At 44.7% G+C, this 26,730-nt stretch overlaps 3 protein-coding genes across 26 annotated transcripts in view; 2 read left to right on the forward strand and 1 right to left on the reverse strand.

Annotated features, from left to right (window-relative positions):
* LOC119560693 (ribosome-releasing factor 2, mitochondrial) overlaps positions 1 to 26,730 on the forward strand; it is a 32,699-nt gene that overhangs the window by 5,540 nt on the left and 429 nt on the right. The window contains exons 2-21 of one of the 24 annotated variants that reach the window (XM_037874289.1): positions 9,624 to 9,690; positions 9,771 to 9,824; positions 10,362 to 11,158; positions 11,223 to 12,362; positions 12,874 to 13,101; positions 13,494 to 13,680; positions 14,089 to 14,554; positions 14,624 to 15,010; positions 15,067 to 15,230; positions 15,290 to 15,387; positions 15,446 to 15,721; positions 15,785 to 15,922; positions 15,990 to 16,207; positions 24,465 to 24,589; positions 24,654 to 24,816; positions 24,874 to 25,166; positions 25,218 to 25,587; positions 25,643 to 25,865; positions 25,917 to 26,428; positions 26,491 to 26,704. In XM_037874289.1, coding sequence (XP_037730217.1) covers positions 9,624 to 9,690; positions 9,771 to 9,824; positions 10,362 to 11,158; positions 11,223 to 12,362; positions 12,874 to 13,101; positions 13,494 to 13,680; positions 14,089 to 14,554; positions 14,624 to 15,010; positions 15,067 to 15,230; positions 15,290 to 15,387; positions 15,446 to 15,721; positions 15,785 to 15,922; positions 15,990 to 16,207; positions 24,465 to 24,589; positions 24,654 to 24,816; positions 24,874 to 25,166; positions 25,218 to 25,587; positions 25,643 to 25,865; positions 25,917 to 26,428; positions 26,491 to 26,704 — 6,120 coding nt within the window. Of the gene's footprint in view, positions 1 to 9,101; positions 9,117 to 9,255; positions 9,321 to 9,623; positions 9,691 to 9,770; positions 9,825 to 10,361; positions 11,159 to 11,222; positions 12,363 to 12,873; positions 13,102 to 13,493; positions 14,555 to 14,623; positions 15,011 to 15,066; positions 15,231 to 15,289; positions 15,388 to 15,445; positions 15,722 to 15,784; positions 15,923 to 15,989; positions 19,308 to 24,453; positions 24,590 to 24,653; positions 24,817 to 24,873; positions 25,167 to 25,217; positions 25,588 to 25,642; positions 25,866 to 25,916; positions 26,429 to 26,490; positions 26,705 to 26,730 lie in introns of those variants that run through there. The other 23 variants (XM_037874319.1, XM_037874309.1, XM_037874275.1 and 20 more) reach the window with 23 other exon arrangements.
* On the reverse strand, positions 18,944 to 24,322 carry LOC119560795 (uncharacterized protein YdcI). Its single transcript, XM_037874431.1, has 11 exons — positions 23,942 to 24,322; positions 23,397 to 23,885; positions 22,910 to 23,341; positions 22,473 to 22,843; positions 22,135 to 22,417; positions 21,877 to 22,076; positions 21,625 to 21,814; positions 21,334 to 21,564; positions 19,967 to 20,099; positions 19,610 to 19,739; positions 18,944 to 19,547 (listed from the first exon to the last, which is right to left on the reverse strand). The coding sequence occupies exons 1-11, from the start codon at positions 24,097 to 24,099 to the stop codon at positions 19,324 to 19,326; spliced, it is 2,841 nt and encodes a 946-aa protein (XP_037730359.1). The 5' UTR covers positions 24,100 to 24,322; the 3' UTR covers positions 18,944 to 19,323.
* Positions 20,095 to 21,350, forward strand: LOC119560812. Its single transcript, XM_037874457.1, has 2 exons — positions 20,095 to 20,714; positions 20,762 to 21,350. Exons 1-2 carry the CDS (start codon positions 20,146 to 20,148, stop codon positions 21,276 to 21,278), a joined length of 1,086 nt encoding a protein of 361 aa, XP_037730385.1. The 5' UTR covers positions 20,095 to 20,145; the 3' UTR covers positions 21,279 to 21,350.

Genomic DNA, 26,730 nt, shown 5'->3' on the forward strand with positions numbered 1-26,730 from the left:
GGCAAACAAAAAATAGGAAACATGCTGCAGGAAAAAAAAACCTTAAAAACATCAGATGTGTATGCCTCGCCAGATTTTTTCTGTTCGCTGTCATTTGCGCCTCCTTCGAAAATTGTAGCTTCTTTTGTTCTCACTGGCGTTGTTGCAAAATTCTAACGTTATGCTTAATTACTCGTTAACTGGAAATGACAAACGACTTTTCGCCGTTTGCCGCTTTTGTTGCCATTGTTCCCATTGTTGTTGTTGTTGTTGTTGTTCTTGTGTGGCTCTGCCCGCTGCTAGCAACAAATTAATTGCCACCGACAAGTCGCAGACAACAAAAAGACAAAAACAGATGAAAAAAATGAAAGAAGCTCTTGGCTCTTAGCTATTTATTGATTTTCCCCTTTCGGAATGGAATGGGCTTGTTTGCTGTCCCGATCCCGATCATCGCCCTTTCCCCCGCCATTTCTCAAATTGTGGGTAATGACAATTGACACGTTCAAGAAGTCCACAGCAATACAAAACACACTGTCTAGCAGGTCGGCCAACTTCAAGCTCTGAAAAGCACAATCCAACAACAAGCACATCACTCGATTACAATTGCGAGATAGAAGTAAATGTCAAGAGATTGGGATACCACTTTAACTTCTGCTGTTAATGCCCTTTCAGGGGGTTGTTTTAGTTCCATCCTTAGTTTGCAGCGTATATCTCTAAGAAAAATACTTTAAAAGTAAAGACACTTCATATAAGTACTAGGAGATTGAAAAGTATCTTTTCAATATCTCATTGAAATACCTAATATAATAATAGATGTCAAGAAAATAAGTTTCATGGAAATACCTTATATGATAATAGATACTTTTATGATGTCACGAGAATTAGTTTCAAGTTTTTCTTCTGACTTGTAGAACTATATTTTTTCTATGACCTATCTTATATTTTGATATAAGATTAGTAGTACTTTATTAACACGCTTTACAATAATGGTTCTTGTTTTCGTGGGACTTATCTTAAAGCATTTAAGTATCTCAAGGATTATCGTGTATCCTAACGATGGAAGATACAAATTTGTATGATATCGCTAGAATTGTTCATCTAGGAACTTATAGTGCTGATCTACAATAAAATAAAACGACACATAATGAGATTACTTTTGCAACAGGGCATTCAAACAGCTTACTTACGAATTTGGCCCTTTTTGTCCACTTACTTCCTCCCCTCCCCTTCGGTTCACTTGAAGTCAAAAGTGCAAAAAAGTAGAGTAAACTCGCTTTAATTGAATTACAAAAGTAGGAAAATTGCGCACGCGTTTATTAAGTTGGTTTTCTTGCTGCTTTTTTGCTTTCTGCTCGATGGGGAAGGAGGAGGCCCAGCCCAACTAAATTTAACCGGGCTCAATTCGGTTCCATCCCAGCCGGCTTTTCTTGAGCTTGAGCTTCGGGGGTGGTGCCTTCTCCCGCTGCTTGGAGGTGGAAATGGAGTGGATGCTCTTCTCCATGCGGATGGGAATGGGGATTGGAGGCCTGAGGTGGACGAGTGAGTGCTCTGTGTGCGCTCCGCCGCTCCGGTTCGTTGCACGCCACGGCACAGCGAACAGCAGTAGCACAGCGGCAGCAACTACAACAGTCAAAGAAATAATAAGAACAATAAGTGCATAAGGCACTCACCTAGCCAACGCTCCAGAGATGCCAAATAAAGTGTGGGCTCACGATTTCGATGCCCAGTTCAGGCAAACTTAAAGCGTGGCCTTTAAATTTAAAAAAATAAAACCTTGACTTTTCCATTGCCTTCAAAAGTGTGATTCATTATGGGAATATGCCTCAAATTATATGATTAAGTACCTTCGTATTTGTCAAATTGTGATGTTAACCGTAAATCATTTAACTCCAAATGTATGACTACACCTTTGTATTCCCCATTTAAAACCACAAAAATATTTTCGTTAAAAAAAATATTGCATCTTGGTAGCTACACTCAAATTAAGTTTGAATTATACTAACTATTTGTTAGTCAATTTGTGATGCCAAACTAAGGGTCAATGAAATTTAAATGCATGGAATCAATTTTTATTTTTTAAATCACTTAAAACCGTATAAATAATTTTTTTTACAAAATTCGTCAATATGAATATGGCATCTTTGATTATTATGGCAATATGATTATTTTTTATTCCAGAATTAGCGATAATGTTGAAATTAATTGATAATATATTTAAGCATGTGTATTTCAGAAATACTTACTTAAAAACGAAAGAAAATAAAAGATTAAGGGATCCTTAGGTGCTTTGTTACTGTACTTATATTTTCTTAAATCAAGAATAAAATGTTCATAATATATTTTAGCATGTGTATTTCAGCAATACTTACTTAAAAACGAAAGAAAATAAAAGATTAAGGGATCCTTAGGTGCTTTGTTACTGTACTTATATTTTCTTAAATCAAGAACAAAATGTTCTTGAACATTTTGTTCTTGATTCCCATTTGCGAAACTAGCCATATTTGGCTACAATACAGCCGAGTGGTCAGCACTTCTTCGTACTGGCTGACTCAGATTCAGACTCAGGCATGCAAAAAGTGTTGTAGAAAGCTTAGCGGCGAGCGGTAGCAGTAAACTTTGCGCTAAATCTCGAGCATTTATATTTGGCGTTGTTTCTGTGCTCGCTGGCTCGCTCGCTCATTTATGTGCCCACTCGCTCGTTCGTGTGTGCGACCAAGCATTGCCGAAGATGCAACAAATGCAGCACGGAGGCAACCGCCGTCTCGGGCGGGTGCAGTGCATCCGAGTCGGAGTCCGACGGTGCTGCCACTTGGCGGCTGTCTGCCTGCAAATGGAGTGGCAGCACTTCTTGCCCCATCTCATGGCATCGCATCGCATCTCATCCCATCCCATCCCATCCCATCCCATCTCACCTCGCCTCATTGTTTCCTTCCCCTTTTTTGTTTGGAATGCTCAATTAGCCGGCCTGCCTTGCCCCCCCTTCAGTTGGGTATCTGTTCCCCCTTTTTTGCGACTTTCTGGCCCACATTTGCAGTTTTGCTGAGGCAAATGCTGCTACCAAGGCGAATGCAAATCAATAACAAAAATAAACCTAGGCACACTGCCTAAAAAAATATGGAAATTGCTTTGGGAAGATTACAAGAAGGAAGTTCTGAAATTAAAATCCAAAAAGATTAAAAAATGTTTTAAGTAAAAGAAAGATGATAGGGATGTTTATATATTCTTCTTGTTAAGAAAAAGAGGATATTGATAAATTTGTATTATACATTTGAATTTTCTTTTTATATCCATATGTTAAAAACATTTTAAACTAAGTCTTAGAACATTTTTCCCTCAGTGTTGCCAACAGTCCAATAAAACTCACACATGTATACAAACTTTTTGTTTGAAAAACATTTGTTGTTAGTGTCTTTACATTTCGTTCTTGTTGCAGTTTCATTTTTATGCGTTTTGCACAATTGCAAATCCCGCACGAGCCGCACTCACACAAGCCCGTGAATTCCACGTTTCCACAGACACATACAACCAAACATCCCGTCTATTTCAATTTTCCGGCTAGGAAAATGCGCACATTTTTCGGATATTTACAATGCAGAAAACATAAAATAATGGAGGGTAATTTAGCAGGCTAAACATTGATTTAAGCTTGCGATAAAATAGCTTATGACGCAATCGCTACTCAGCCTTGAAACTCAAAACAAAACGAATGTAAAACTAATTTAAAATTAATATATAATATTTTAAGAAAATCTTATATTAAGTGTTGATTTTTAACCTATCTCACGTGCGTTTAAAATAAATTTAGAATAGCCTGAAATCCTAAAAAAAGCTTTTGAAGTTTAAGAATGATGGAAAAACTAATATTGAAAAAATGGAATCCATTAAACTTTTGTAAACAACTTATAAACTCTACTCCCAGTTTTAATACCCACTAAAAGCAAAAAAAAAAAGGGTTCCTATATTAAATTTTCTTACGATATAATTACTAGACTTTGCTTTACTAAATATAGGGCAAAGATTCAGTGAAAATTGTGCCCGTTAACATGGCAAACTTTTTAATTAGGCAGTTAGAAATTGAGCAAACAACCTGCCCCAGAATCTGGAGAGAGCGCATCGAAAAAGGTTTAACTACGCTGAGTGAGAAGGCCATTTCTCGAAAACCCTCTATATCTATGGTGACAGGGCGTGAATCACTCAATCCACAATCTCAAGTTGAGCCATTGGCATAGTTCTGTGCAAGTTAGCACTTAATTAACATAATAGGCCGTTCATAATGGGTTCCCAACGCCGGAATCATTCAGCTAAGCGGCAGGGCGATAACATCCCTATCGCATCGCCATCGCCATTCAGACCATTCACCGACTTCCGATTCCCGCGATTACACAACACCCACCGGAGCATGATAATGAAATAAACCAATTCATGCTAATTTGTTGCTCCCCCTCTTTTTATTTGGTGCAAATATGAAAGGAAATCCACAATGAATGTGCCTGCAAGGTCGACAAAACAAATAAAACAGCCGCGGAGCGTGGGGCTATATATGTATATGATATAGGGGTATTGGCTCGTGTGCTCTTATTTATTTGATCTGTTATTGTCCGGGGGCTCTGCACATGCTTATAAGCTAAACATGATAAGAGATATTGCCGCATTGAGCCCCAAAAAAGAAACCCTTTGCGTCATAACTCAAAGAAGTTAATTACTGTTAGGGGAATGAAATACTCCTGGGGTCTATAATATAATATGATGAAATCATTGTTATTTTCCCTTTCTGTTATTTTCTATGGCAAATAGCTAGGAACCAGTACGTTATATGCTAGAATTAGTGCAATTGGCAACTTTCCGCCCGTTTCGCTTATAATGAGGGGGTGTAATTGATGTCTAGTGTAAACCCTATACCTCTAAGTGCCCTGCTGAAAGACAGAACAAGGTAAACAAAGCCAGCGAAGCCGTGTAGAATGCAAATAGCCAAAGAAGTGGCAAAATCATTAGTCCAATAACACCAGTTTACAAAAAAAAATTGATGAAATACGCACTTCAGGAAACCTTTGTTTTCCGGTAAGATAAATCTCCCTGATTAAGAAAAGGGCATTTAAAATTTTTTCTATGGTACCAATTTTTTTTAAAGTGTAAAAAACGTTTTTCGCACTTTTTTATTTTTTAACTCGAGTTGTGATAAACCGAATTCGGTCATTAAAGACTCATTTTACAGGTAATGGAATGCCCTTTAACTTTCTTGTACACATCGTTGAGTTCCATTCATTAGTTTAGAAGCTACACTTCGTCAAAGTTGAAAAAGTTGGAAAAAATGCAAAAACGCTGGCATAAATTGCTTCTTTAAAAATACACGCCTAAAAACCGAAATTAGTTTTATGTTGTTTTCTTAAAGGCTGAACTTTAACGGAGAATATAAGCCATTGATCACGACAATCCGTTGGTAAATCGATTTTTTACAGATTTTTAAACGTATATACCCAAGTTCAGTGTTCGGGAGCAGCGGCCGTTAAACATTATTTTAAATTTTCAGTGTTGGGGAACGTAAGATTTTGGTGCAAGTTGTAGTGCATAACGTCAGTTTCCTTGCTAATTTCTTGCTAAAAATATATGAAAATGATTTCCTTGTAACTGCAATCGCATCCTTTTTAGCTTGCCCAGCACTAATAGCAAAGAAACTGACGTTATGCATAACTACTTGCACCAAAATCTTACGTTCCCCAACACTGAAAATTTAAAATAATGTTTAACGGCCGCTGCTCCCGAACACTGAACTTGGGTATATACGTTTAAAAATCTGTAAAAAATCGATTTACCAACGGATTGTCGTGATCAATGGCTTATATTCTCCGTTAAAGTTCAGCCTTTAAGAAAACAACATAAAACTAATTTCGGTTTTTAGGCGTGTATTTTTAAAGAAGCAATTTATGCCAGCGTTTTTGCATTTTTTCCAACTTTTTCAACTTTGACGAAGTGTAGCTTCTAAACTAATGAATGGAACTCAACGATGTGTACAAGAAAGTTAAAGGGCATTCCATTACCTGTAAAATGAGTCTTTAATGACCGAATTCGGTTTATCACAACTCGAGTTAAAAAATAAAAAAGTGCGAAAAACGTTTTTTACACTTTAAAAAAAATTGGTACCATAGAAAAAATTTTAAATGCCCTTTTCTTAATCAGGGAGATGTATCTTACCGGAAAACAAAGGTTTCCTGAAGTGCGTATTTCATCAATTTTTTTTTGTAAACTGGTGTAACAGGCGGTGAATTGAGTGAGCCAGCACGAGTATGGATAGGTCCCAAGTGTCTGGGTCTATCGTCTACTACGACTACGGGTTTTTGCTACGGTTCTCGACATTTTTTTTTCCGCTGAGTGCGTCATTTGTGACGCCCACGTGGAAGGCGGACGACTGTCTTTTATCCGCCTGCCTACCCCAACATTGATTTTCTGGGCTCCGGCGAAAAAAGAAAAGAGGTTAGTGGGTTTTCCCATTACTGCAGTCTGTCAACGACTCTGCGGCAACACACGACCGACCATACCATCCGTCCTATAGAGTCGAATAACCGTATATCGGTGAAGGTAGTGCACGGAACCGTACTTGACTAGGTCGTCGTAGTTGCTAATACAATCAATCAATCGCCTTGTTTACCCCCACACAACCAAGTGGGCGTGCTGTTGTTGTTGCTATTCTTAATTGATATTGGTTTAGTTCGTGTCAATAAAGCGTCATTGAACCGAAAATCAAAACATACACAAGGAGACCGCCGAAAAAAATGTGGAGCCATTGTTCACTTGGCATTAATTTGAGACTTCAAGTGCTCGGTAATTGAAAGCCGAATGTGACGTGAATGCTAAATAGTAACTGGCACTGGCTTTATCAGCCTTTATGCGTTCACAAGCGATTATTGGGAATTAGGAATTTCCTGATAAGCTTCTCTTTATTTCCATTAGTGTCGTGTTCAGATTCCCTGAAGGTAATCCCCGTAAACACTTGTTCTAGAGTAAACATGGGATTCCATTACCAGGCCAGTTGGGGGTTCCCTCAACCCTTTTACCAAGTTGAAGTGGTACGCACTTTTGAATAAAAATCTTACACTTAAGTTCGAGAGTTACAGGTAACAGATCGTATATTAATTGAAAACAATAATACTCGAAGAGGTAGTACTGTTTTCCGAAATTTAAAATGTTTTCCAAAACTGTTGATGGATTGTATTTTGATTGAAAACAATAATACTAGAGGATTATCTTCAGAAAACCAAGATTGAAAAACTGCCCAAATGGAAACCTTTCTTTGCAACTTTTATATCAGAAAATCTCATTGCAGAACAATCACTGGGATGGTCTGTCTTTTCCCCCCTCAAAGTGCAGCTTATCCTCCTCTGGTCTTGTGGTATCTTCAACGCCCAGTTGACTGTGTTTTCCTTTGGAATAGGGGCATGACATTGCGGATAACAAACAAGACTTCCGACCAGACCAAATACGAATCGAATGGATGGGTCGTAAGAAATGCAGGAGAGCCTCTCCCCAATTGTCATTGGTGTCGTTGGATGTGAAAACAAATCAATTCGAACCAATTTCAATTTGAGCAGCCAGTGGTGCAGCAGAAGGGGGTTCACATGCAAGTCGTCAGGGGGTCAGAGGGGGTACGGATGAGAGACAAGTGTGGGGGGGGGGGGGGGCGTAGTGGCAGCCGAGTGTAACTGATTGATTTAACTTTTAACTGTGCAGCCTGCTGGTTGTTGGATGTTGGTTGCCGGCTGCTGGTTGCTTGACTAGCTTGACTGCCTGCCCGACTCAACAACTTTGCCCCCAGGGGGCCCACTGTCTCTACGCCAGTTTACAGGGGAGCTTGTTCAAGAAGAATACCACAAATATTTTATTACATGTTATATTATTTAACGGACTTCACTTAAACATGTTACGCCTTTAAAGTTGGCTGTTCAATCTCTTCTTGAAAAATACGTTTTTCTTTCAATCACTTTTATATTAGCCATATGATACTTGCTTAAATCTTTACTAAATAACTGAATTTATTTTAAAACGTCATGGCAACCTTAATATATTTAAAAACATGTTTGTTTTCGTTTAATATATTAATTTACCTGGTTTTTTATGGATTGCCATTTATTTATTTCACTCAGTTAATAGAAACTTAATATAATAAGTCATATGAACAAAATCAGCCTCTTTGGAGTATAATCTACCATCTCTTATTAAACATATAAATAAAACCTTAAGGCTAATTAATACGACTTTTGCTAATTAATTTGTGAAATAACAGATAGAAATGTAGTTTGCTCGAATGACATGGCTCTTTGAATATGGGTTGAGTTACAGGGTTTTCACTGTTGTATCTTGTATCTTGTAGCTGTCGTTCGCTGCTCCCCTCCGGAGCGTGAAAGTGAAATGCAAAAGTAATTTCTTTGATGCGCGTAGCTGTGTGTTGGTGTGCACCTGCTGCTGGCTGTTTTAGAGTGCCTAATCGAATCTGGAGGAGCTTCCTCGGCGCTGGGAGCCATTAATCGCGGCTTGTTATCAAAAGCGGCGAACACGATTCCGAAGTGGCCAAAAGGTAGAGAGTGCAGCAGGCAGCAGGGTGTTATGCAGATGCTGCCACGGGGAAAACATCAAATTTGCATTACGAGTTTGACTTTCTTTTCATTTTCGCCCAGAAAATTGCACAAGGGGGTGGTTTGGGCGGCCTGGGTGGCTTGTTTGTTATGTAACTCCTCCGCTTGTCGACATTTTTTGGCTGGCACAATTAATTTAAGCACAGTTTTTAATTGAATTGCATCGCCGCCCGCGGCAACAGCAGCAGCAGCCATATGTGGCACCCACTCTCTCTCGCTGCAAAGTTCTCTGGGTCCTCTCTCTTACCCTATTTTTCCCCCCATTTCTCGCTCTCTTTTCGGCCCCATGCAGACTTCTCTTGTGCAGACACAGAAGTCGTGGTTTCCCCAGCGATAAAGTGAGAGCATAAATTAGTGCGACTTTTAGTTTTAATTGCCGCCCGCAGTTCGCGTCAAGTGTCTCCGAAGGAAGCCAACACACCAACACACCCAACACCATCCTGTGCATTAATAATAAAAGCCTGGGCCAAGTCAGGCAACCTCAGGAACTAATTATGCAATAATAGTATAAAAGTAATTTGTGCTTTTTGTGCATGCTTTGCCCATGAATCCAGAAGCGCGTGTGGCGTATTGTAAATTCCCCCGACTTGTAGGGCCTATGCTATGTGTTACATAGCATATTTATTGAATAATCTATGAGTGCTATCCGGAGGTGAAGGTTCCACGTACCACTCAACCCCGGATACGGACACCGAAAAGCTCTTCTGCCCCGTTCTCGTACGTCAGCAAGTAAATAAGGCGCCAATGTCGTCCCACGTTGTGATTTCATGCTGTTTTTCCCCCCTCTCCTCATTTTCCGCATTTCCACGCGCCTCGCAACGCAGGCCCATCGAGAAGAAAATTAAAAATAGTTTACAAGTGCCGACAGCCGGGGTTTGGCTATGCCTAACATGCGAATAATAATAACAAAGCCAACTCGAGCCGAAGGAAAATCAATAGGCTTTGCGTTGTCAATATAATCGAGGGGCATTGCCAGTGATTCGCCTACTAAATGTGCCTCTATCGGTCTTCCATTCGCAGGTTGAGGCCGGGGATGTCATCCTCAAAGTCAACGGAACGGATGTCCATCGCTACACAACGAAGGAAGGTGAGTTCTCGAGGGGTGGCAGGGGGATGTAATGGATAAGGAAAGCTTTGAATAATTAACCAAAACATATTCCCAAACAGTTCTCAAATGCCTGCGCCTGTCGGAACAGCTGGTGACCTTGGAGCTGAAGCGAGGTAGGTGGAAATGTATATCAATCTTCAAGGATGCAAACTGGTTTCGAACCAAACTGAACTGAACCAAACCCAACTGAACTAAACCGAACCAAACCAAACCGCTTTACCAATGTCTTGGATTTTTTAAAATTTGTTTTTAATGTTAATTGTAATTGACTCAATATAATTTATATTATGTATTGTGGATTAAGAATCTGACCAAATTTTAGTTAGTAATATACCATATATGTGAAATCACTTTTTAAAGATCCCTTGTAAAATCCCATATTTGGATTAAGGTTAAAGTCAATCTAGTCTCACAGGAAATAAGAAGTTAAAAAACGCCAATTCAATTTAGATTATTATTTCCTTATTGGAAAAGTCAATTACCTTGTAAACTTATATATAAAAGCTTTAAATTATGTTTTAATAAATTCTTTATAATAGTTTGCTTACATGTTCAATAAATAAAACTACCTTTGGTAATTCTAATCCGTTTGCATCATAGAAAATCATCTTTTATGACCGATAAGTAATACTCTTTTCTTTTTTCCTCAGATCCCAAGCTCAAGGCGCGGATCAAAGAGCAGCTGGCCAACACGCAGAGTCCGCACTATGTGGACATTGAGTCGCCGAACATCTACGACTACCACAGCAACAGTACCAACTCCTCGCCGAATCACCGGGCCAACGCCGGCGGAAAGGGGACGGCGACGACCACGCCCTCTCAGAGCGGATTGCGCTACAAGTCGCCCACGCACTTGCCCTCGCTGCGCCAGAATTCGTCGCCCCTGCTGGCGAGTGGATCCACCACGACCACGACCACCGCCACGCATACGCACACCCACAGTCGCAACTCCTCGACCAGCTCTACTAAGATCAAGTTGGTGGAGACGAGCATCACCACCTCGACCACGGGCATAGTGGGTCTTGCTTCACCCACCGGCAGTGCTGGTGGTGGGGAAGCCACCTCGCCCACCTTTCGTCCCTCACGCATTCCACAAGCGCTGACCAAATGTGCCGTACCCAAGCCCGTGCCCGTTCTCCATTCGCCCCAGAATAAGCGGCCACGCCCCTCGCAGATTCCAACGAAGGCGGCGAACGGCAACGGGAACGGCCATACCGCCCAGCTGCCACCCCAATCGCTGCAGCACTCGAACAGCTACAGCGGCAGTCCGGTGACCAGGCAGCGGTTCACGGACAGGGAGCAGGAACGGGAGCCGGAACCGAACTCGGCGCCACCGCAGCCGGCGAAGGCGCCACGCTTTGAGGCTTATATGATGACCGGTGACCTGATCCTCAATCTGTCCCGGACACCGCAAACCAGCAATCCTCTGCCCGCCCAGGCCAAGAAGGTAGGGGAGCGCTACATTGTAATACGTATTTAAATCACCAAACTAATATATTCTTTCCTTGCAGGTGGACAGTCTGCGGGATTCGCCCAGTCGCCTGGTTAACGCGCGTATCAATGGTGCATTAGCACCACGTGCCTCTGGTGAATCCTCGCCCACTTCCTCCTCCTCGGTGGACTCGCCAACCAACACCAGCTCGGATTCGGTGAAGCGCGAGGCGAAGTTGCTGAGGAAACAACAACAACAACAACAACAACAGCAGCAGCAGCAACAACAACCTCACCAACAGCAACAGCAGCGGGACAGCATCAACAACAGCTACAACCGCAAGGATTCGCTGACCAACGACACGCTGCTAATGTGCGAGGAGCTGGAGCCTGACGAGGAGGGTGAATACGTCCTGGAGGAGGACAACAAGCAGCAGCGACAACGCCAACAGCAGAATCGATACCGCCAGCAGCAAAACCAGCAACGCTACGAATACTACCAAAATGATGATGAGCTGGAGGAGCACGAGGAGGTGGAGGAGCGTGAGGAGGATCAAACGCACTACGACATCACCAACATCGACACCTACCAGAGCGGACTGGGCCGTGGTGACGAGGATGACAGCGATCGGCAGTGTCTGGTGGACGACGACGACGATGACGATGCCTACGACGAGGAGGATAACGATGCCGGCGACGAGGATTACTCGACCAACTCGCTGGGCTCTGGTTCGGCCAAGCAGAGATTGCGGGCGCTAAAGCAACGGACCGCCACCCGCCAGCAGCAACGAAATCGGGATGCCGTCGACTGCGCCGGACGCTCCGGATCGGGATCTTCGTCCACCACGGTCAAGAGCGAGGCGGGCGGCCTGGGCCTGGACGAAACTTCCTTCTCAGTGCCAACCTCTCCGATCTCTCTGTCGACGCCGCTGATCGACAAGGAGACGGCCAACTCGGTGCCTACCAGCCCGGAGCCCAGTTCGCTAGTCCCGGAGTCGAGCAGTGGCGCTGGCGCCGGAGCAGTCGTGGTGCGCCGGCACAACGGGCATGTGGTGCGGAAGTGCGATGCCGCCGGTTTCCGCACCAGCAAGTCCGAGGACCATCTGCAGCAGATCCAGCGCGAGGGCATCGCCGCCGTGATACCCATCGACATCGATGAGGATGTGAATAGCTCGCTGAACACGCTGCTTGACACGCGTCAGGACTCCGAGGACTCGCAGGTGAGGCGTCGCCGCGCTTAGGCACTCCCACTCCACCCAGGATAGTCCGCCGGAATAGAGCTAGCGAACCTTCGAGCAGTCAAATTTTCCTTCCGCCAGATCTCCCCCAGAACACTCGACACTTGTAGTTGATGAGTTACTATCGCTGTTACGCTCCCCGTTCTCAAGTGCTTTTGTAGAGTACGGTTTTCGTTAACTGGTTTCTGTAGTCTGTTGTCTATTGTACATCTATGTGTTTTGCGTGTGTGTTAGCCATTGCATTGTTCTATAAGTCATTCCATACCATCCAATCTCATCCCTAGACCTAGACCCAAACCCACTGTTATTCTTGCTCACTTGTTACTTTGAACTTTTCTACTTAACTTAACTTACTTACTACTAAACTCTCTGTCTGTCTTACTCTCTTGTTTCGTATTTCTTTCTTTCGTTTTCTCGTTTCTCTGTTTTCTACTTTGACTCTTCTCGAATCGATTTGATATGCGCAATTTATTGTCCCCCGTGAGCTTTCTAGTCGATGGCCACTGTAATTGCAAACAACTCGCCACTGGCCTCGAACAACAACGAGGGCGAGCAGAACGACAACCGCAGCAGCAGCAGCAGCTCCAGCGACAACAATAATTGCAGCAGCAGCAACACCAGCGAACCAGCAACATCAACTGCAACAATAACGACTGCAACTGCAACATCAACGAGAACGATGAATTGCAGCAGCAAATTAAACTATATTTTATGCAAAAAGGTTGCCATTTGCATAGTTGGCATGCTGATTAATGTGACTTTTGATTTTGGTTTCGTTTCGATTTTGCCACTTTTGATTTCTTGCCTGCGCTTGGAAAAGTTTTGTATGTAGAAGATGAGAGCCTCTCGCCACCAAACGCTTGTCCACAACGAACACACTCCACAACACACACCCAAGTTTCCGACACTCTCACACAGATCAGACACCGAACGCTTCCAGCACTCGGAAAATTGTTTAGGACTCCTCAGAGAGATTGGGCAACGGCAAATGGAAATTCGAGATCTGACAAACAATCCATAGAGCATAATATCGATTAACAAAAATTATAAAATATAAAGAAAAAACCCTTGTTATTACTGTATCACTAATCTCTGGTTTGTTGCAAATCCTAGGCTTCGGATCGCGATCGGATCGTGTGGACCTATAATGCCCCACTGCAGCCGCACCAATTGGCGGCCCTCCAGCGACAGCAGCAACAGCAAGAGCAGCAATTCCAACAGCAACAGCAGCAACTCCAGCAGCAACATCAGCAGCAACTCCAGCAGCAACAACAGCAGCAGCAACAGCAGCAACTCTACGGTCAGCAATCGCATTCAAATTCACATTCAAGTTCCATTAGTTCGTCGCCCCAGCACTCGGCTGTGGGCAGTCCGGCCTCGCCCACGTCGGTTTCCTCGTCGGTGATGTCCTCGTCGGGCTCCAAGGGCGCCCTGGGCCTGGGCAGCAGCAGCAACGGTCCCATGGCCGCCGTGCAGCAACAACAGCAGCAGCGGGAGCAGGGCGGCCAGGTCGCGCATCCGCCCAGCGGGATTCCCGGCCTGCTGAGCTGCCCAGGCGCCGTGCCCGGAAACAATGGTGGTGGTGGAGGCATTTGTGGTGGCGGTGGTGGTGGCAACAACGATCAGAGCGTCTCAGAGGCCATTTCGAATATATCTAGTCCCGACTACCAAGACGACGATAACTTATTAAGCTCTCGCGATATTCTAGGCGGCATGGTACTTAGCGATCCCAGTGACTCGGACTCAACCATCCTCGTCTCGGACGCGGCCGCCCAGCAGCGCCAGCAGCTCAAGCAGCAGTTGCGCGCCCAGCAGCAACAGCAGAGGGAGAGGGACAGGGAGCGGGAGAGGGATCGGGATCGGGACCGGGAACAGTCCGAGCATAAGGTGGTCATCCAAGTGCGGGGACTGGACAGCAACAGCAGCGGCGGCGGCAACGGCCGCTCCGAAGAGGATGTGGTCACGCTGACGGAAGAGCCGCTGGGCACGATGGCCATTGGTATGCGGGACGCCTCGCCGCCCGTCTCCGACGATGGCAGCGATGTGGAGTCACTCCACTCGTACCACTACTCGCCCAAGGCCGTGGACATGCCCTCGGCCATTCGCCTGGCCAAAAGACTGTACTCACTCGACGGTTTCAAGAAGAGTGATGTGTCGCGACACCTCAGCAAAAAGTGAGAAAGCATATCCTTAGTATGCAATTTTAAGACCATTGCTAAACTATATTTTCCCGCTACTTACAGCAATGACTTTAGTCGAGCGGTGGCCGATGAGTATCTTAAGCATTTCACCTTCGAGAAGAAGTCACTGGACCAAGCGCTGCGTGAGTTTCTGCAGCAGTTTTCACTGTCCGGCGAAACGCAGGAACGGGAGCGGGTGCTGGTGCACTTTTCCAAGCGCTTCCTCGACTGCAATCCTGGCACCTTCAACTCGCAGGACGCCGTGCACACGCTGACCTGTGCCATAATGCTGCTGAATACGGACCTGCACGGCCAGAACATGAATCGCAAGATGAGCTGTGCGGAATTCGTCGACAACCTGGCGGATCTCAACGATGGCGAGAACTTTCCCAAGGATGTGCTCAAGTCGCTTTACCAGGCCATTAAAACCAAGCCGCTGGAGTGGGCACTGTAAGAGGAGTAAACTGTATTAACTATCATTTTCTAATCATAATTTATTGTACCAGAGATGAAGAGGCGGGCGATCTGCAGCAGCAAAGAGCCAACAATTGTGCCCTTGGGAATGTTGGACAGAATCCCTTCCTCGATCCCCCCGAACTGGCCACAGCTGTGGAGTACAAAAAAGGCTATGTGATGCGTAAATGCTGCTACGACAGCAGCTTTAAGAAAAGTGAGATATATAAAGAAGTAATGGTAGGGATTATAATTAACTAATATCCTTTTATCTAGCTCCCTTTGGCAAGCGCTCCTGGAAGATGTTTTACTGCACGCTGCGTGATCTTGTGCTGTATTTGCATAAAGATGAACACGGTTTTCGCAAAAGTCAAGTAAGTAAAATGCTCTTCTTGTGTGCAAACTATTAGTAACATGCAACTATATCCACAGATGTCCGACAATCTGCACAATGCAATACGCATACATCACGCACTGGCCACCAAGGCCAACGACTACACCAAGAAGCAACATGTGTTCCGTCTGCAGACGGCCGACCAGGCCGAGTATCTGTTCCAGACCAGCGACTCCAAGGAGCTGCAGTCGTGGGTTGAGACGATCAATTATGTGTGCGCCGCTATATCAGCGCCACCGCTCGAGGGCGGCGTGGGCAGTCAAAAGCGGTTCCAGCGTCCGCTCCTGCCCAGCAAACAGTCCAAGCTGCTGCTGGTGAGTACAGAAAGATAGTTACTCCATGTACGATCAGATATTCATATTCTCATGGTGTTACAGAAGGAGCAATTGGATTCGCACGAGGTGCAGTTGGCCCAGTTGGATCAAGAGCTGAATGAGCACAAGAAGGGTCCGATTCCCAGCAAGGGCTTGGCTCTGCAGAACTACAAGGAGAAGGAGAGCTACCTGCAGTACGAAGTAAGCTTTAACTATATACTTTTCGAACTGAATCGATTGCTAATTCAATTGATTTTGTGTACGACAGCTGAGACGCTACCGCACCTATGTGAGCATCCTGAGCGCCAAGATGCTGGCTGACCAGCAGCAGCTGGAGTTGCAAGCACTGCAGCCGACTCCGGCGGCACACGAGGAAGAGGCCGACACATTCCCAGTGGGCACCACCGCCTGCCCGCCACCCACGCCGCAAAGTATTAACCAGAAGGATCTGCAGAAGGAGCAGCAGCAGCAACAGCCAACGAACAGGTACAGTCAGCAGCAGCGCCCCAGCGGCAGCAGCTCCTCGTCAGCCGGCCATGTGCAGCAGGACATTGGCTGACGCGTAATGGGAGTTTTCTCAGCTTGTGTGGTTTAAGCGATCGCTCCGATCCACTCGTTATATTCCGTTTATATCCTTAGCTATATGTTTCTTCTGTTCCTTTGCCGCTTTCGTTGTTATTTTGTGTTGAGCTTTCCCCGAGATTTCCCTCCTTCATTACTGTTGTGTTGTTCGTCCCGCAGAGCGCCCAGGATCTCAGTGTCGACCAATGTGGGTTGGCGCAAGCTACTCTGGGACTCCGTTTGCTGCGGTGTTTTGTTGTGTTGCTGGCATTACTGTGCTGTTATCACTGTTTTAACCTAATCCGTTCTCTATGTAAATATATTTCGTGTTCGTTCCTTTCGTTTTGCATTTCGCATCGCCATCATAATGCCCCCGCATCCCCACAAGTACAAGCTTTAATTTTGAATAGTTTTAACTACGATACGTATAACAATAACTGAATCCAGACTTAAGTGTTGCGCGTTGGCAATTAAAACCACGAGGAGACAGAGAGACCCCTAATGTAATTAGTTCTTATGTGAATAATGGTTTTATTTTGGATGCAACCACAACCACACAACATGCTGTGAAAACTCAATGAACAATTCATAATCGATAATTAGGAATTTAGAGACCCAAACGAGCGACCGTTTGGAAAGGATTTAAAGTCAAGATTCGAATAGTTAACTATAGAAAACCGTTTTTTGTAGCACTAGTAGTAATCCAAAGTTTTGGCGTTATATGTATACAAACAACAAAAATTATATTTAGAAACGAAATTGAACGAAGAATTGTAGAAAACACAAATGTGGTTCATTAGTAGCAAACGTTTACGTTTAAACCTAAGCTAGAGGCATTCTAAATATACATGCAAACAACATAATCACAAACGAAAAATAGCATTAAACACGTTTTACAAACCCGCACACATTCAGCAGATAGAGATACAATTTTAAGTAGACAGAATCAATTAAGCCATTCCACACCCACACACGACACGATACTGCACTAATTGCTGGTGGTTACACCGATGTACCATATAAGACTCATGCTAACCCGACGACATTTGGTGACCCCGACCCCTAGGTGAACCCAATGCAGTTGCCCGTTACTCGTTGCCCGTTTGCCATTACGTTATCCCGTTCAAATGCGTTGCTACGTTCCACTTAAATGCAATGTCACAAGTGAAAAGCAAAACCCAAATGGAAGAATTCTTCAATCTTACAGATGGTTCGATGTCTTCTGCTGCTGTAGCCCACTCTGGCGGCACTTGATCCATTCGAAAAGCCATTAACCAACTTAGTCTCTTGCCAAGATTTAGCATCAGCCACAGCACAGTCCACGAAGCACCGCGCCAGAGGCTAGTGATCCGCTCCAAGAGGTGCTCCTTGTAAATGCCCCGACCCGTACTGACCGCCTGTCTTAAATGTGAGCAGGCCGAGGCCAAATCTCAATGTTAATTGTTAACTCTTCAGTGTCTAGCTTGGCTTAGTGCGAACCTATACGAATATCCACCATCTGACACCCCGTTTTTCGTTTCCAAATCCACGATTGCTAACCTCGCTTATCGTTCTACACTTGCAGAAAAGAGAAGAAAAAGAAATAATTAAGTTTTATTTCGCTCTTGATTTCGATCATTTCAAAACTCGCATACCAACACACACACCTTCACCACAATCCCCGCCTTCTGGCCATCGGTAAGTGCCACGCCCAGTTTGAAATTGTCAGCTATTCGACTTAAGCATGTAACTTATGTTTTCTCTTCCCACCAGAGCAGCAGGCGATTGAATGAATGAATTTGAATAGAATACTCCGAAATGCCAGGCTGCCTCCGCCGGGAATACAGACAGATCAGATTCACAGATCCACAGAACCACTCACCCACTCGCATACTCTGCACCACTCACGCCACACCCACCCACTTACACTCAAGCGTTGCGGCTGTGCCGTGCATGCCACAGAAGAAATTCGGAATTTGTGCACTTTCAATTACTTGAAACCCCAACATGGGAGATCATTTGAGACAATTAGACTACCAACACGATAATTAACGAGGGAAAGTTTTACGTTTGAAGGTCGTTCATCAGAAGGTATCGGCACTATCTCGAATTCGAGCATTTGGTATCTTAAGTATGAAGCTACTTATCCGTAAGCGGGTACTCGAAATCGGTTTCACCTGAGTTGAAGCTACACAATCTATTCGGTTCTAATTTGAATTATCATTCATGTTTGCTTCGCCAAAGATTCTGCTGGACGGCTGCTTAGGAGCGAGAATGAATACTGCTTATAAACATAGACTTATTATTACAAGAGTTGATAAACAATACTTACATCATTACCTATGCTATCATTATAAATGATAAAAATAAATTATAAATTATTGAACAATATCTCTACGCAACTAGAAGATGGAGAACATCGGCAGTAACAATAACACAATGAGAACGAGGACAAGAGCATTAGCATTAAACCTAAGCAATTACTACCATACCACGTACGACTTGTTTTTGGTCTTTTGCGATACATTATCACATTATCTGTGTAGGTACACTTACTCTAATATTATGTACGGATTAATATATTTATTTAAACACTTATCGGTTGATTACGCGACATGTCCATGTAGCTAGAATATGAAATTGATATCGATTACGGGGTAAAGAGAGACAAGGAGGAATCAATAAATTTAAATACATCATATATTTTTGAATATATTATCATTATTGTATTGTGTAATTATGTAAATGCAGATTATATAACATTGTTTATAATAATTTTTAACAATTCAACTGAAACGGCAATAAATTCGAGCAAACAAACTAACTAAAAAGTGAAAGCAACTTGCCTGCAAACCAAGCGCCTAAATGTATGCATATTGTATATTTATTTAGTCAAACATTTTAACTGGCTTACGAGGGCATCACTTAGTTTTAAAAGCATATACACATATACATATATGAACAATATATAGTATATATATGAATGCTCATGTGAGCAACCAAACAATTACGATATGAATCATTAAATACTTCCGAAAGCATTAAATCCCTGCCGTTTGTCTTTAATCCTCCGTCTTGAAAGTGAACGAAGTGTCAGTCTCGATCAGCATATTCTCCAAACGCAGACTCAGCAGGCGTCGCTGCAGATCCACCTTTACCACCGATGCCACTATACGATCGCCGATGCTTAGCTCGCTGTTCTTCATGTTACTGTTGTGTATAAGGCCATCCCGCTCCACTCCCACGTCCACAAAAGCACCAAACTGGGTTACGTTGGTCACAGCACCTGCATTTCGGAATAGATGCGATACGTTCTAACTTCAAATTGCTATTGCAGCACCCACTGACCTGTGACTACATCTCCAATGCTCAGATCATCCAGCCGTGTTAGGCCCTGTTTGAAGAGAGGCCGCTTGTCTAGATCAGCTCGATAATCTTGAAGAAATTCGCGCTGCAGAGCAACCAGTAGAAAATCCAACTGAAACAGCAGAATCAATTTAAAACATCTATAGTAATTCAGTTAATAATTAGCACACAAGAAAGGATCATGCTCAATACTGAGTTTAATAAATTTTGATCACAAACTTATAAATCTAATTGAAGTCAGTTTTCCACAGTTAAATAGGCCATATTATAGCCATCTGTGTAATATTTTGGGGATTGAAATATTAATAGAAAGAAGTATATAGGACATAGATGACTTACCCGCTCTATTGGGATCTTGTGCTGCTTGGCTGCGCGATCGAGATTAGATCGGGACTCTGCAAACTTCTTGATGCTTGCGATAAAGGCAGCCTTGCCTACATCTGACAGCTTCAAGTCACATTCTCCCACGATACTGAAAGGACAGATAGTATTTTGTATTTAAAATTTAAAATTTCAATATGATCGCCGATCTGAAGCGGCAATACGATGAGCGCTGGCATTATCCCCCAAAGCTGGCGCCGGCCAAGATTAAGTCTGTTGCTTGTGGAAAGGTGCCCTTCTACGGCCACAACGATAAGCCGGAGTACAGGCCCTGCTGGCAGCATCCGCTTAACGTGCCGAACCAAGCTCTCTTCGGAGTTTGCTGGGAATATCCGCCAGAGCGGTACAAACGTCGCCCACTTCCGCCTCCATGCCGAGGATCGATCATTCCCGTCCATTTGCTGAAGCCCACCTTTAAGCACTGCGAGAACATCTACACCCGGTATGACTTTAAGCTGGAGCAGTGCGTGCATGAGCAAATTCTAGTAGTTGATCAGAAACTTAAGAAGCTTAGAAATCAGCTGGCCAAGGCCAAACCCTTGCAGATCAAGAAGGTTAAGGAGATGCGCTATCACGGAGTGCGCTATCGCATTTTGGTCGGATCCACCGGATGCACTAAGATCTATCCGGAGTACCTCAGCAGAATGACCGAGGAGCGGGAACTCTGCGAGTTTCAGAGGGCCTACAATATCGTCAATCAATCCAAGTAAGTCAAATTTTAATCCAATGCCACCGCTAATGGTGAACCCTTAGTTCTGATTTGACCAAATCATTTTTGGATATGCGTAAGTCCAAAGAGGAGTTGGATCTACGACTGACTAGGCTAGACCGATCCCTAGATAGTATATTTTTGCAAGATCTGGACTCGGTGTTAAAAATGATAGAAGACCTGAAGACGTACTTCTTTGGCGTGATCGTAAAGCTAAAAACCTGGGCGGAACTGATGGACCCGATGAAGGAGCACTCTATCGATGACTATCTGGCTCTTTTGAGTCTGGATTCGGACTTCAAGAGCTTCATGAGGGCCGGCATGGAGAATTGCACTTGCAAGCGGTGCGACAAGAAGGATCCCTTGAAGCCGTATCTGCCATGCTGGTGTCAGCACTCTGAATCCAGCGATGAAACATTAAATAAGTTCGATGATGATTGTCCAAAGACCTTTGCTGCCGTCGCGCAAAGTGACAGTGACGTTGTCTATGAATCTAGCACCTCCATGCTAGTGAAAGCGGAAGCTGAGAAGGCCAGGATTGCAGCGGAATGGGCGGAGTAAAGTGCTTCATAATGTGCTATTCAGTATCGTTTGTTGTATAGTAAAGTTGGCTTACCTTTCCGCCACCTTATAGCTCTCCGGATGCACCCATGTACAGTCTAGGGGATTCTGCAGTCGTCCTCCCACGCTTAACGGTTCGATGCGCACAAAGCCAGCGCACTGGACAAAGGATTTCTCGCCTATAGTTCGCACCGAGAGCAGATCCTTGCGACACTGAAACGGTCCCTTCTGCGTCCGGTACTCTATGATCTTTTCGGCCTTCTTCTCCGACAGACCAGCAATGTGCCTATAAGTCGCGAAATTGTTAGTTAATATATGCCATCTAGGACTCTTGGCATAAACCTACTTGAGCACACTTAAACTGGCTGTGTTGAGGTCCACACCCACATAGCTGACACATTCAGACACAACGTCCTTCAGCGATTCAGTCAGTATTTTCTCGGAAACATCGTGCTGATACATGCCAACACCCAGGTGTCTGGGCTCTATCTTTACATACTCACTCAGCGGATCGTTCAAGCGACGCGCTATGGACACTACAAATAAATTAAAGTTGATTTTCATATTTCTCTTTTCATTTTAACCTAATGGCTCAAACCTGCACTCCTTTCGTTAGTATCCATAGTGGGAAATTCCTTGGAGGCCACATCGCTGCAGGAGTAAACAGAAGCCCCGTTTTCGTTAACGATGCTGTAGCGAATGCTTCTGCTGTCAAGGATGCCAGAGTGGAACATATCGGTTAACCAGTGCTCAGTTTCACGACAGGCAGTTCCATTGCCCAGGGCGATAATTTGGCAGCTTTCAAAGAAGTTTAAATTAATAAGGAGTTTTGCAAATCAAACTTCAAATAATATACTTGTGATCTGAGAGAAGCTGAACCAATTTTTGTTCGGCCTCACGCTTATTGGATCTGGCCCCATGAGGGTAAATAACACCCGTGTCCAGCACATCGGCCGTCTCGGAAATAACCGCCAGTTTGCAGCCATTGGTGAACCCAGGATCTATGCCTAAAATGCGCTCTCCTTTGAGTGGAGACATCAGCAGCAGTTGCTTTAGGTTTTTCGCAAACACATCAATGGCTGCCTTTTGGGCCTTTTCCTTCAGATCGGCCCGAATCTGCCTGCACATCAATGGCTGCACTGTAATTATCGTTATTGATTAGCATTGCATTAATTTTCAATATGTTGTTCTTACACTTTTTTGAGTAGCATTCATCTAGCGATTTTGTAAACACCTCCCTTCTTAGGGGATACTGCAGGCCTTCGTTCATGTACTGATCTGTTATGAAGCGCGTCAGATCTCTTTTAAGATAGTCGCCCGTGTCTAATTTGACAGAAAGGAACTTATGCTTCTCCCCACGATTTATGGCCAACATTTGATGGGGTTTTATTGTTTTAATATCACCCTGAAAGTTGAAGTAGTTCTCAAACTTTGAGCTGTCCAATTTTTTGTCTGCGATGCCGCTGGATGCTTTACTTTTGCTTGCTTTACTCGTACTAGCTTTGGACGATGTCTTGGTCTCCTTGGTCTTGCTGCATTTGAGGAATACCCGATGCACATTTTGTCTGGAATAGGATTACACGGATACAGAAATTTATAGCAATAAAATAAAATGTATATTATATGTTTACAGTCTCCGAATTTCCTCCAACACATTTGTGTTCTTGCTAATGTTGTGTATAATAATGTTGCAGATTCCACTCATCACCAATGCCTCCGTGGCCAAGTCCTCGTTCCCTGGATCAACAATTTCTTTGAGATTCACTTTAGGAACCAAGCCATAGAGCAAACGGTCGGCGTATTCCTGCAAGCCCAACGCTTTGGCCCGATCCGCCAAAGTGCCCTTACTGGCCGGCTTGTAAGGGGCGTATAGAAACTCCAGTTCCTCGTTGGTCTTGGCGCACATCAGCTCCTCACGGATTTCCGTATTTAGGACGTTTTCACGCTCCAACTGGTTGACGATATTCTCGGCCTTCTTGCGCAGATCCACAATCTCTGTGTATGTGTTGCGAATGTCTCTCAGTCGATCCGGAGCTATGTGATCCACCAGATCTCGACGATAGCTGCAAATACATATCCATCGAGAGGTAGTTCGAAAAAATATTGATTGAGACATACCGGCAGATAAAAGGAATGGTGTTTTCGTTCTCAAAGAGCTGCACAATATTTCGCGCTGCCTGCGGCTGTATGTTCTCCGTTTCGGCAAGAAGCTCATGGATGTTCCACACCTTACGGCGCTCCCAGAAGGAACTCCGTCCAGTTGTGGAGCTGGCTACGGGACCATCTGGTTGGGTGATAGTTGATGGTGCTACCACGTCCTCCTGTTCAGGATTACTCTCATTAGGACAATCATGTTCGGCTTCCTTTTCCTTTCTTGCACGCTTTCTCTTGGGAGCTGGAGCTTCGGAACTCCTTTCGGTGGAGGAGCTAGCTACAGGTCCTTTTCGTTGGGTTGTAGATGAGGATGTGTCCTGGACATCAAGATCGGGATTCTTCTCATTAGGACAAGCATTTTCGTCTTCATTTTCCTTTCTGGCCCGCTTCTTCTTGGGGGCTGCTGCCTCAGCAGATGCACTCTTGGATGTGGGCCAGCGCTGGCGCTTGGTGCTGTAAGGTATGCATATATATAATATCCTTGCTGGGCTAATGGGGACACCACATACCTGCCTGCCTGGGCATTTGCAGCGCGATCTATCCTGCGGTTCTTGGTCTCCGGCGGCCTGTAATCATCGTTCTCCGTAAGACTCAGTTCCTCATCTGAGTCGGAGTCCTCAATTACCAGCTTTTTTGTGGCTGCAGCACGTCGGGGTCTCGTAGACATTTTGAATTTACGAACAAGTCGGTAAAACCGGGTTCACAAAGCAAAGGTAAACTTTAAACTGAGTTTCGGTTTATTTCCGCGCAGCTAAGAGGTTGCGTCTTTTGAGAATGTATTCTCAATTCTTTATTAATATACACAATATACGTTTTTATGCTTAAGTCAGTTGTTAACTCTGTAAAACGCCTTAAACATAGGGGTTCAAAAATTTGGCGTGCCCTAGTGATGCCGCAAATTCCTGAATAACCGATTGGCAGCAACAGCTGCTTGCGGCATTTATCGATAGCGATTGCAGAGAAACAGCTGATAAAGGCGGTTTTATTTTGCAACCTTATTTCTTATTTAATTTTATCAAAGAAAATGCTTAGATATGCATTGCAAATCAGCGGAACACAAAGTCTTGGACTCCCTCGGCACCTAAAAAATCAAAACTGGAAGCGCAGCTACAGCAGCAAGATCAGGAACATAGGAATACTGGCGCACATCGATGCAGGTGAGCAAAGCCAAGCCAATACCCAAATGCACCAACGTTTACCTGGTAAACAAACCCACTTTAGGCAAAACAACCACCACGGAACGCATGCTGTTCTATGCGGGCAAGACCCGGGCACTGGGGGAAGTGCATCGCGGCAACACGGTCACCGATTACCTAACCCAGGAGCGGGAACGGGGCATCACCATCTGCAGCTCGGCAGTCACATTTCCCTGGAATGACCACCGGTAGGGGTTTCCATGGCTAATGCTCCTTCTACGTCTAACCTATACCCCATTATGCAGCATCAACCTGCTGGACACACCCGGCCACATTGACTTCACCATGGAGGTAGAGCAATCCCTCTATGCGGTGGATGGAGTGGTCGTGGTTCTGGATGGCACCGCTGGCGTGGAGGCCCAAACAGTCACTGTGTGGTCGCAGGCGGATAAGCACAAGCTTCCCCGTCTGATATTCGTCAACAAGATGGATCGCCCGGATGCGGACTTCGAAAAGTGCGTCAGCGACCTAAAGGATAAGCTGGAAACGCAGCCCGTTTGCTTACAGTATCCGGTTAAAAACGATGACGGAGTATTGGGTAAGGTTCTAAGAACTCTTAAATGTATGGTTAATCAAAACTTACCTTTAGCCATCAACGATGTGATCACCCTGGAGCGATTAAGCTGGCAGCAAAAGGATCTGGGTCGCAGCTACAAAAATGTAAAACTAGAGCCCTCAGATGACTTGCGTCAGATGCAGGAAAAACGCAATGAACTGATTGATCAGCTTTCGGGTCTGGATGACGAACTTGCCGATGTGGTCATCAGCACGGAGAGCTTCGACAAAGTGGACAATTCACTAATCGAAAGAGCTCTTCGACGGGCAACCAGTCAACAGAAAGTTGTGCCCGTGCTCCTGGGATCCGCCTACAAAAACGTTGGCATTCAGCGACTAATGGATGCAGTAAATGCCTATCTGCCTGCTCCAGAGGAGCGCAACCAAATCTACGACTGCTTCGGGTAGGAGAGTAACTAAGATGAGGAAACCTTCCTTATTAAAAGCCTCTTCTTGCAGCACAGAAGTGGCTGGCAAGGTCTTTAAGATTGTTCACGACAAACAACGTGGTGCATTGACCCTGATACGGATTCTACGGGGCGAAATTAAACGAGGTATGCGTTTGATTTCCGCTCGTGGCCAAGCAGAAGTTGTTTCAAAGCTTTATGAGCCTTTGGCGGACGAATATCGAGAGGTCAGCGCTGTGCAATCGGGTGATGTGGTGATCTGTGCAGGTCTAAAGGTAAACTATACAAAATAAATCAAATTAAACACCGACTTAATAAAAAAGTAGTCCACAGTGACGGGAGATCTGCTGACCTCCAGCCAGTCAGCCTTAAAGAGTGCCCAGAAACGATTGAAGCAAAGCCTGGGTGCTGCTGCGATCAAGGACGAGGAAGATGATGAGATGGACGAGTCAGACGAGCTTTTTGCCATCGATCCACAGATACCCGATGCCGTCTACTTCTGTTCCATCGAGCCCCCCAGCGTATCATCCCAAACTGCAATGGAGCAGGCATTGAGACAACTGCAACGGGAGGATCCTAGCCTGCGGGTCAGCTACGATTCCGTCACCGGTCAGACAGTGCTTGGTGGAATGGGCGAGCTGCACATGGACATTATCAAGTCGCGCATCTTGAGCGAGTACAAAATCGACGTTGATCTGGGGCCCCTACAAATTGCCTATAAGGAGACTATTGATTCACCTGCGTTGACCACGTTAAGTGTGGAGAAGGAAATCGCTGGCAGCAAGCAGAACGTCAGTATAACCCTGGAGGTGGTCAAGAATCAAACTGAGTTGTTCAGGTAAGCTAAAATGTCAGATTTCTGCTTGAAATCCGATCTGATTGTCCGGTTTACCACCGAAGCTTAGACAAGTCGCCGGAGAACTTACCAAACCTCAATACGCTGCGACCACGAATTCTTCAAGTTCTTCGGAAGGGCTGTATTAGTGCTCTGGAGCGAGGACCCCGCGTTGGTGGACAGGTAGTGGAGACGCAGATTCGCCTGCACAACGCCACTATTGGTCGGGGCACTGCGGATTCTTTTGTCATGGCCACGGCAGCTCAGTGTGTGCAAAAGGTAGGTGGAAGCGGTGAAATGTAATG

This window comes from Drosophila subpulchrella, chromosome 3R (genome assembly GCF_014743375.2).
Source record: "Drosophila subpulchrella strain 33 F10 #4 breed RU33 chromosome 3R, RU_Dsub_v1.1 Primary Assembly, whole genome shotgun sequence".
Classification (NCBI taxonomy): Eukaryota; Metazoa; Arthropoda; class Insecta; order Diptera; family Drosophilidae; genus Drosophila; species Drosophila subpulchrella.

What these genes read in the sequence shown, in the direction of transcription:
- LOC119560795 (XM_037874431.1), bottom strand. Translation starts at nt 24,099, where the DNA reads ATGTCTACGAGACCCCGACGTGCTGCAGCCACAAAAAAGCTGGTAATT. An exon ending in TTGGAGGAAATTCGGAGACT is followed by an intron (nt 22,844 to 22,909) that starts GTAAACATATAA and finishes ATCCTATTCCAG; the next exon opens with ACAAAATGTGCATCGGGTAT. An exon ending in CAGCTTCTCTCAGATCACAA is followed by an intron (nt 22,077 to 22,134) that starts GTATATTATTTG and finishes CTTCTTTGAAAG; the next exon opens with CTGCCAAATTATCGCCCTGG.
- LOC119560812 (XM_037874457.1), top strand. Translation starts at nt 20,146, where the DNA reads ATGATCGCCGATCTGAAGCGGCAATACGATGAGCGCTGGCATTATCCC. An exon ending in AATATCGTCAATCAATCCAA is followed by an intron (nt 20,715 to 20,761) that starts GTAAGTCAAATT and finishes GTGAACCCTTAG; the next exon opens with TTCTGATTTGACCAAATCAT.